Genomic DNA, 10,247 nt, shown 5'->3' with positions numbered 1-10,247 from the left:
TGATGCTTTTGTATAGACGAGTAAGCCAAAAGTATATCAGCAATGATTAAGCAGTCCACCAACCCTGTGGAGAATAATTTTGATTACCAACTTTCAAACTTTCTATTCATTAGGATTCATTCATGATTCACCCATCAAAAAAGCAAGTCAGAGAGAAAAAGGGGGAAAAATAAAATAAATTTTGTACAATTGACGCACAAAACCTGTACTTTTTTCCTTCTTTGTATTTAAATTGTTGACCAAATTATATATTGAGACAAGTTTTAAGAACCTGAAACTAATTTACCTAAACTTGTAATGCTTGCCCGGAGAACACGAGCAAAAATGGAGATGCAAGACTCTATTGTATCTCATTGTTTTCCATACATTTGAGCATGAGATGACACAAAGCAACGCGTGCGGTGACAAAACCATCCACCATTATTGTCCTTCGAAGTGGGGGATTATGACTAATCATTCAGATAGAATGTTGCCTAACCTTTTTTGTTTGACATTAAGCCAAGTTAACAAGGAAGTTGGGAACTTTTAATCCTTTCATTTCTCCAACTATATATGCAACCATCTGATTTTTAGGGAGTCATGTAATTGGGAAAACCCCAGGTCATTTCAATTGGAAGAAATCATATTATAGATAGACATTATTGTGTCCTACGGGATCTTTCCAAAGAAAAACGAGAATATCAGCTTGGGGACCATGGATCAAATTGACCTAGCTTTTGCAGTGCATTATAGTGATTGACACTGTTAAATCATCTCATAAGGAAAATGGGCAGTGCAAATGCTAAATTTTTGTTCAACTTCAGTTAAGTAGATTTACAGTTACAAACATCATATTCATGTGTAGAATTGTGAAAGTATACATATTAGGGAGAGACCTAAACAAGCTGGTTCTGTTTAGGCAAGTTAAACAGAGAAGAATTTATTCTGATCCTTGTCTTCCTACCCCGGGAATTTCATCCGATCAATATTATGTTGAATCAGTAAATTCACAACAATGAACTGGCAACATTTTGTTGAAGTTTATAACATTTTGTTTTTGGCTATAGTTGTGGATCAATATCCCATCTCCCTCACTGCAAGATCCTTGATCAGAGTGAGGACAAGGGCCAAAGATCTCCTTTGGTTCACCACTTGGGGTGGCTTTTTTGACCGAGTTTAGACAGGGCGCAAGAGCGAAGAAGGATGCTTTAGGAGGGAAGCTTTCTTCAACTTGCTCTTGAGGACAAAAGAAAAGGACATCTTTTATTCCAGACTAAGAAAAATTCAACAGCAGGCTGAGCAAAGCTGATAATATAGTTACACCAAATCTGGACAAAAAAATTACACTTTTACAAGATAAATGTCAAATTTTTCCATAAATACAGTAGTAAAAGTTATTATGAATACAGAAAGAATTTTTTTTTTAACCACATCTTGAGAGCTCATGCATATCTGCAATGTAGTAATCAATCATTTCATGGTATCTGAGATTGCATGAAGAGGAAGCATTGCATTCAGATATTAGATCAACATATCTTCCTGTCATTTCAAGGAAGCGTGATGGCTGAACATTTATGATCAGATGTTAGAGCTCAATGCTTGTATTTGTGGATTTCTCTTCATCGCCTTTTATAGAGTTTATCATCACAGCAACCTGACTGCTGCTAGGCCTTGCATCTAAGGAAGGATTTATGCACCTCAAAGCCACCTGCAACAAATTAACCATCCTTTCTTCACTTGCACCTTCTGAAATCAGTGCCTTGTCAAAAACTTCAGCTGTCCATTCTTCTCTCACCACTGAATGTACCCACTTAGCCAAGTCAGATGCCCTGTTCTCAACAAGCTTGCCTGTCAGCAGCTCGAGGAGAATTACACCGAAGGAATAAATGTCGGCTTTGAAGATTTTCTTGTTGCCTTGTGAATCATCATCCATTATGCTTTCAATTTGAGTAGTAAATTGTTCATCATGATTCTCAACCATCATTAGGCCATACTCACTAATGCAGGGGTCCATATCCTTGTTCATCAATATGTTGGAGGATTTAAGGTTTCCGTGTGCAATGCCATCATTCTGAAGCTCCTGATGCATGAGAGCTAATGCATTAGCAGTACTAGCTGCAACGCTTAATCTGCTTCCCCAATCAAACATCTCACCTTTCTGGTTTCCTGGAGATACATATATCACCATTAGATTCCATTTTGCCCTTTTTGGTGATTACCTACTTTTGCAATCAATTGTTGCGTCTGTTCTGAGGTTGCAATGAATAAATATGACATGTAGTTCAATGTGTTTGAAAATCATTTCTTGTTCTGAAGTTTTGTGGGACCATACATAAAAGAGAATCATATATAACCTAATTGTCAAAGACCTAATTTCCTCATCTAGAAACAGTTTCTTTCTAATTTCCCTTTTTCTATTCTTAAAGATTGATAGAGATTAAAGAACTAGATGCCAAGTTCTCTAGAGTACATAACAAGGATATGTTGGTGAAGTCTAAGAAAATTTGTGAAAAGGAATGAAGCATGTTGTATGAACCTTTCTCCTCGACATTTGACACACTACTGTTTGGTTTCAAAACTAGATATTGCAGAAGTTAAAGCATCTACAGATAAAAATTGTGCAATTCAAGACTATGAGGAATCAAATGCCAGGAGAAGTACTTTGGCTTACCATTAAGGAGTCTGAAGAGACTGCCATCCTGCTGGAATTCGTAAACTAAGAGCTTCTCCTGCTCAGAGCAATAATAGGCAACAATAGGCAACACATTCGCATGCTTCACTTCATTTATTTTCTGCATCCTCTTCTTAAAATCGTCCCGTGAAATCTCCCAGTCCTTGATCCTTTTCACTGCTAAGGTCACTGAATTATTGAGTGCGACCTTATAGAGGGTTCCATGTTTTCCTCTTCCAACCAATTCTGCTGGTGCTCGTAGCAGATCCTCAAATTTCATGCCATTGACCACTGGACTTGAAAGAACAACTAGAGATGAACTTTTCCTTGTCGCAGGAGACATTATGGAAAATTCTGACCGACTTCCTTCCCTAATCTTTGAATCACTAGAAGTACTACTAGGCTTGCTGCTTTCATTCTCTGCTGCCATTGAATTCTTTGCACCATGCTTCTTCCTCTTGAAGACTTTGCAGCCAACCAAGAATATAATGATCAAGGCCAAAATAGCATATCCAGAGTAGATAAGGTATTGTTTGCTTGAGGAATGCTTCTTTTTGGCTGGTGTTGGAGCTGGAACAGGTGGAGGAGTTGGACATGCAATTGATAGTGGTTGTCCACATAATTCGGGATTACCCAAGAAGCTACTTGGACCAAAATGACCATCCACATTAGGAACAGGTCCACTGAAATTGTTGTAAGAAACATTGAACTCTACAAGGTTGGAGAAATCAAAATCTGGTATCTCTCCACTGAGCTGATTGTTTTCAGCAAGGAAAGATAACAAGCCTGAGATTCTTGACAAATCAGGCAATGCACCGGAGAATCTATTGTTCGATATATCAATTCTTTTCAGGTTATTCAACCTCGAAAGAGATTTTGGAAGGTTGCCTGTGAAATTGTTTCCAGAAAGATACAAGTGTGTCAGACGACTGCAATTTGATATCTCTTCAGGCAAATTTCCAAAAACATTGTTGTCATTCAGGCTCAAAACAGCAAGTGATCTCGTCACACACAGAGAACTGGCATCAAGAATTCCAGTGAGATTGATCTCATCAAGTACTATTTTCCTGACAGATGAAGTACCACGACAACCCACCCCTTTCCACCGTGCATCGCAGGGGTCTGAGCTCGAATTCCACCCCCAACTCGCATCTCTTCGAGCATTCGCTGGATAAATGTTGTCCATAAATTGCACCAATGCTTGCCTCACTTCAACTGTTTCTGCACTCACCTTCACCAGAAGAAGCGAAAACACCATGAATGATGCCCAGGAGGGTGGAACACAATCCATCTTGCATAAGCAATGCAAAAATCATGAAAAGCCCACTATATTTCACTTCTTCTGCATTTTGTAAAAATCCCTGAAAGACTAGTCAGAGCATATTGTTTTCCAAGAACAAAGCAACATGATAGCAGTGACTAAAGGCAATATAACATGCCAATTGGCTGAATTTGCAAAGATGATTTTTACCACACGGCTACTACTGCTGCCGAAATCCTTTACAGCCAACTGAAATCCCCTCAGAAAACTTTGTATATTTGATGCCGGCTGTTGGAAAAGGTCAACATTTTGAAAGTTTGTGTACTTCTCCGTTGCCTTCCCAACAAGTACAGCGGTTTGATAATGCTACTAATGATTTTCTAAGCTTTATGACTATATTTATTTTTTCTGAGAAATGATATTGTAATCCTGGTTCGACACGTTTTGGTCTTTAGGACACAACTGGCTCTTTTTCTAACGTCATGGATTGCAGTTATACCATTAGTGGTGAACAATCATGAAATTCATGAAGAAAATTTTCCACTTCTTTGCCGATTCTTGAACTTGGGCCCATTAGATTTTTTCCATTAACCTTTCATTTACCTTTTCCTGCTTGCAAACAAGAAAGTGCAATAGTTATTCTTCTAAACTTTTCATTGAAGCCATTCTTTCTTATTCATCATCTGCCAGTTGTGTAAGTATAACAAATTGTTCAGATCAAACAAACACAATAGTCAAGGGTATTCTTTCATAGGGCAGATAAAGATTTTGCACGTCCTTACTATCCATCCAACCACCTCTGGACTTCTTTATACAGTTTTTGTTCATCCTTTCCTACAAAAAAAAATTAGCCAAAAACAGAACTTTAAAGATTATTGGACGGCAATTACTTTATGTATATCCTGCTGTGGACTTTCATTATGTGTATTTTTTTTATCAGTCGTTTGCTTTGGTTTTCAGAAAATTCGGTTTGTCTACCATGAACAAATGCATGACACACTGCAGCCGATTGCATAGTATGGTCTTTGTCCAAGATTAATCTAGCCAGGCAACAGAAAAGATAAACAAATACCAACTGAATATAAGACAGAGACTGATGGTAGTCACAATCAAGAAAAGGATTAAAAATTGAACTTATGCTAGAACAAATATCCTCGTATTCACACTGCATCAGCAATTCTAAAATCACATAATTTCACGGAAATGGGTATGAATAGTTGCCTGTGCAGTTGCTCCCAAACCATGTAAAAGTTTTCTGACAAGTTTGTAACTCATCAATCGTTATAAACAACTTGCACAACCTCATAACAGCTATGTAAATTAGGAGGTAATTCTCATTTTGAAAAGTTTGTTGGCCCCATCCAAAAAAATGTACAAAGTCATTCACAAGTTGTATACTATCAGTTTAAATTTGTAAAGGGTTGTACAAGGGGCGAAAGTTAGTATAAAACTTGTCATCAGATTCATCAAATTAAAAGGACTAAAAAAAAGACAAAAGAGAGACTCTGATTTTTCAGTAATTAAAACTTTTCTACTAGCTGCATCTGCAATAAACAAATTCTACAGATTTTGTGAACATATCTGAAGTTGAAAGCCACATCATTCATGATTTACAAGGTAACCTAAAGATTGCCAAATACGGTCGCAAAAAGTGGTTGAATGATGGGCATAAAATGGCTTGAAATCCCAAGGACATTCAAGGGTCTTCTAGTCCTGGAATTTCATCATCGGATGATGTGCAGTGTCCATCACTGATGTCCTCTTCTTCACTCTCTTCATCCTCTTTGGACTTCACAAAGTTCTCCGCCTTCGCATAGCGTTCACAGTACTCTGCTTGCATGAATAATTAGTGACGAGTTTATTTTCCATACCATAAATGTAGATTAAAAAAATGAATCTTATGCAGAGACAGATCATTTGTCTACAGCATCCGATAGTCCTGAAAATGTTTCGTGTTTTCTACATGATCATGTAATAGCTTGAATTAGTAAAAGTAATTATGTACCCCTGTTCTGTTCCAGCATCCTTTATCATCGATTAAGAGCCATACTTTGCAAATTAATGGTTTACCATAAGAAAACTAGCTTGGACACCGATCACCGTTTACATGAGAATCTAAACTGATTGCACAAATTACAAGATGAGATTCCCATGTTTCCTAAAGAATCACAAATCATAACAAGATTGGTATAGATTTTTTTCTCATTTGTCCAATTTCTATCTTGTATGCAAACTGACTAAAACTAAAGCACTAAACTAAACTGTAGCTTGATAAATAGAGATAACTGTTGCATACTTGCATTTCATAGGTGGTTCTCTAACCTTCTTAGTTCTTACTATGATTTCAAACCATAAGTTGCAAATCCTGTTCCTATTTGTTCTCTGCTGAGAAATTTTACAACTACAGTACACTGGAATGACCAAATGATCACAAAATATTATACTGCTCAATATTCAGAAAAACTGTGGAAGGTCTTACCTTTAACTTTCTGTTCATATTGAGTTTTGTCCTTCATCATTAATGATGCAGCATCACCATTTAATGGATCAGAAGGATTAGGATAAAGTAAAAGCTGTGGAAGAAACACTTCAAAAATGTTTAAAAGATCTGCATAAAATAAATAGCAATAATTAATCAACGTCGAGACTTAAAATTAGAACTGATCCAATAAGTAGTCATAATATAACACAGCAAACTAATTTGATGGCTGATTATACCAAACATAGGGCTCCATGATTGATTAATAACATCTAAGCAGACAGAACCGGACCTGAAAGTTGATAACATCAAACAAGAACTGTATTAGTAAACAAGAAAAAAATGAATACACTGCAAAGTAATTATGTCTCTCGTAAGAGAATGATGGAAAGGAAATGTGATGATCGACTGGACAGATTACAGTATTACTAGTCTGGAAAAATGACGAAAATATATAGTGCCAAGAGCACAAGCAAACTCACAATTCATCAACATTTGGGTGGAAAATCTTGTTAACAAATCCTATTGAAGGAGACTTGTATGGATAAGCATCAGGAAGCTCAACATGGACTTTCCACACCCCACCTTCATATATGCCTGCAAAAATCTTGAACAGTTTTAGGCTATTGATGTGCAGCAGAATCATTCTCATCTGAGAAGTCAAATGTTGCCAGAGAAAAATCTCTTCTGGTCCACATGCAGACAGAAATGTTTGGAACACTAATTCTTAACAATACATAATTTCTTAATGCAAGAGAAAGCCAAAGTTCAGAACCCTCCCACTGAAGCCAAAGAAGAGGAAGCAAAAGTAGTTCATCCTTCTATTTCATATAGAAAATGAATGCACCAAAAAAGAAAAGGTATCAGATTGAGGGGAAGCTTTAATTTACCAACTTCCAGTAACTTTATTATTTGCAAAGCTGGAAGAGATTCTTACTTATTCCCCTAAGAAAAAGAATGTACAATCTTGAAACAAGAACAATAAGAAAGAAAACAGAACTGTACTGTAGTAGCAAATATGAGGCACACTACACAAATGAAGGCATGAGAATTGTACTGTACTTTCTTTTGGACCATGAAATAGCACATTGAATTCACTGAGCCCATCATTTACGGTTTCCACACTGTAATCGCTCATCATCCTGAACAAACACAACCACAGAAAAAAGTGAATTAATCAACATTACAGTTTCCACGCTATATTAAAAGCAATACGCTGTCTTGCAACAAAATACTTTCAGATTTAAAACATCATCAATCAGAGAGGTCTTCTTGTCATCTACTAATCACCATTGATCAAAAGATTATAGGTGATATTTTATATCACATCATTCAAGTGTTATCCAGGTTCAGGAGCAACAATGGATTTCAATGAGAATGATATCTCTTGAAAAAGATACAACAGCATCAAACAAGCATCTGGCTGGATTTGACACATTAGTTGAACTTCCACTACCTACCTTTTCTCAAGAGGAAAATTGTTTGGTAAAGAACTAGAATATCAAATTGAGAAAAAAAGGAAAACAATGCTCCAATCATCATCTTTAGGCCAAAAAAGCAACCAGTTAATCCTTCTTGCAACCAGTAAAAACAAAAGCCATAAATCTACAGAATCTGGTATTGCAAAATGCAAGAAATTGAAATTAATGACGACAAATGATTCTGTATTTTATTTTACATGTCAATATACATAAAAGAAAAAATCTTTTTCAAGTTGCACATTAGAAAACTTGTACCTGTGCATGCATGGCAGAATAATTACCGCTTCAAAAGAAATGAAAACATTAGATATAACAAATTGCAAGATAACTTTGGAGCATAAGTTGAGTCTACTGAGGAACTGGAGCACTAGCATTCCTTCTCTAACTGTATTCTGATCCTTTGCTTTTAATAGTCTCAACTTCCATGGCAAGGTCCAATTTATAGCTCAAATTGCATAAATCCAACCATGTTTTTAAGTTATGAACTTTACAAGTGAATCCATTACTTGTATTGGTGTAGTATTGCTACATTACCAACCAACTAACAGGTTACGAACCAGAGGACCCAAATTGTGACAAATATGGACCAGCTCATGCAAATGTTTACAAGATCACCACAAGTCAGAGCTGATTTATGTCCATATCCAGTTCACAACAACAATATTTCACAGAACGTAGATGTAGTAATTGTAGAATAATTCTTCCTTTTGATGACAGACAAGTTTTGTATGGGGCGAATGGGCAAGGCATTGATCTAATACCTTCTGTATCTTATCAGATTCAAACTGGTACAGTCGTTAGGTATATAATCACAATCGTGAGTGATCAACTAGATAGTCAAATCATCAAAGGCTCACGTATGAGAAAAATATATAACAATTAAAAGTCCCTAGTTAAACATCAAATGCCATGCCCATTTTAGTCCAGCAATTTTGGTTACAGAACAAGAACCAGATTGTACACATCTACAATTCTCATAAGTCATAAGAACTTATACAAGAAAGAATTGAAAATTTTGTGCAGAAAGCTAAGTGCGACAGCTTTTCAGGCCTTAACTATTCCTTGAAACTTACTAGAACTATGAGAAATGAACAGAACAAGGACATTATCGTGTCTTGTGCTCAAACTATAAAGGACAGCAACATGACAAAAATGATAGATAGATTTTCAATCTGGAATGTAGATGGAAGTACAGGCTAATAGTTTCCCTCATTAGCTGGTTCATTGCTTTACCTGTTCCTCGCTAGGCTTTCTCCTTTATCTACCAGATCTACCCACATACTGACTTGTCATCTACGGAGCCAGAGGACTATAATTTATAAACCATCAACCTTCAGAGCTCATCACATTTCAATCTAAATCATCTTTTCAAAGAATGCATCAGCAAAAGAATTCAAAGTTTAACTGTCTCGTACATAATATATCAAATGCTCATGTGCTAACCTACTAAAAGTTCTAATTGAAGTTGCGGAAACTTCTGGTACACCATGTCAGGTAAGTAGACTTATTTTCAATTCAAAAACATCAAGAATTCCTTCTGTCCATTCCTCAATGCATAGAAACAGGATACTATTAGGAAAATGGAACTTACAACTTCATTACATCCATCTCCCTTCGTTTACTTGGAGAAGTCATTTCAATTTCTCTAACTGCCAAAGTCTGGATTTCCTCTGATCTGTGACAAAATGAAAGATCAACTCTATCAACGCTAAATCATTGATTTAATGCATAACGAAATATTGGCTGAATTACAAGATCAGCTCAACTTAATCAAGGCTTAAACATGGTACTAGATAGTTGCTATCCATCAAAGAAACGGAATCCTTACATTAAGGAAAACAAAGGGTCACATTAACAACAAAGATCAAAGTCACATAAACCAAAAAGAAATCTATATATAAAATAAATGTTACAGAAAAGCAGCTAAAAATGGGAAGTTGGGACAAAAATATTTCACCTAAAAATGAGTTAAATTACCTTTGTGTCTGGGGTTTGGGAGCACTTTGCTGAAGAAGAATCTGGAGTGCACAGACAAATCTCAAAAACTGTCCACGAGACCTCAAATGGATGCCTGATTAGTGCTTTTTATATGGTCCGAACCTGACTTTAAAATGCGTAAAGATAGAAAGTTTTGTCGGACAGACATGGCTGAATAGGAGCACGTGTTGCGGAAAGGAGATGGCAACGTGGGACCTGCGAACTTAAAGGGAAATTCAAAAAACGGATTTGAAAACATATTGTACTCACTGCTCTTTAATCGTAGTACTAATTGCTTGGCCACAAGTTAGAAACGTGGTATATTTTTCTGCTATCAAATGGGAGAAAAAAGTTTGCTAAAATTTGGGAAATGAAAACTTAAAAGTTTGGAAATCCAGG

General features: G+C 36.3%; 2 protein-coding genes across 6 annotated transcripts; both read right to left on the bottom strand.

Annotated features, from left to right (window-relative positions):
- Positions 1–1,564: 1,564 nt before the first annotated feature.
- Positions 1,565–3,908, bottom strand: LOC113769126 (probable inactive receptor kinase At2g26730). Its single transcript, XM_027313601.1, has 2 exons — positions 2,651–3,908; positions 1,565–2,145 (listed from the first exon to the last, which is right to left on the bottom strand). Exons 1-2 carry the CDS (start codon positions 3,906–3,908, stop codon positions 1,565–1,567), a joined length of 1,839 nt encoding a protein of 612 aa, XP_027169402.1.
- A 1,446-nt stretch (positions 3,909–5,354) lies between these two features.
- On the bottom strand, positions 5,355–9,981 carry LOC113768193 (ubiquitin-conjugating enzyme E2-23 kDa-like). Of its 5 annotated transcripts, none has more exons than XM_027312457.1 (7): positions 9,850–9,981; positions 9,463–9,548; positions 7,453–7,532; positions 6,873–6,987; positions 6,630–6,682; positions 6,391–6,519; positions 5,355–5,741 (listed from the first exon to the last, which is right to left on the bottom strand). In XM_027312457.1, exons 2-7 carry the CDS (start codon positions 9,504–9,506, stop codon positions 5,608–5,610), a joined length of 555 nt encoding a protein of 184 aa, XP_027168258.1. In that variant the 5' UTR covers positions 9,507–9,548; positions 9,850–9,981; the 3' UTR covers positions 5,355–5,607. The 5 variants fall into 5 exon arrangements, with proteins under 5 accessions (XP_027168258.1, XP_027168259.1, XP_027168255.1 ...); XM_027312458.1 differs by lacking the exon at positions 9,850–9,981 and adding an exon at positions 9,700–9,718 and having other exon boundaries at positions 9,463–9,546; XM_027312454.1 differs by lacking the exon at positions 9,850–9,981 and adding an exon at positions 9,105–9,180 and having other exon boundaries at positions 9,463–9,551.
- Between the last annotated feature and the right edge of the window lie 266 nt (positions 9,982–10,247).

Source organism: Coffea eugenioides, chromosome 4, assembly GCF_003713205.1.
Source record: "Coffea eugenioides isolate CCC68of chromosome 4, Ceug_1.0, whole genome shotgun sequence".
Classification (NCBI taxonomy): domain Eukaryota; kingdom Viridiplantae; phylum Streptophyta; class Magnoliopsida; order Gentianales; family Rubiaceae; genus Coffea; species Coffea eugenioides.
Note: the sequence above shows the minus strand (reverse complement) of the source record. Positions and strands in the feature narration are given on the sequence as shown.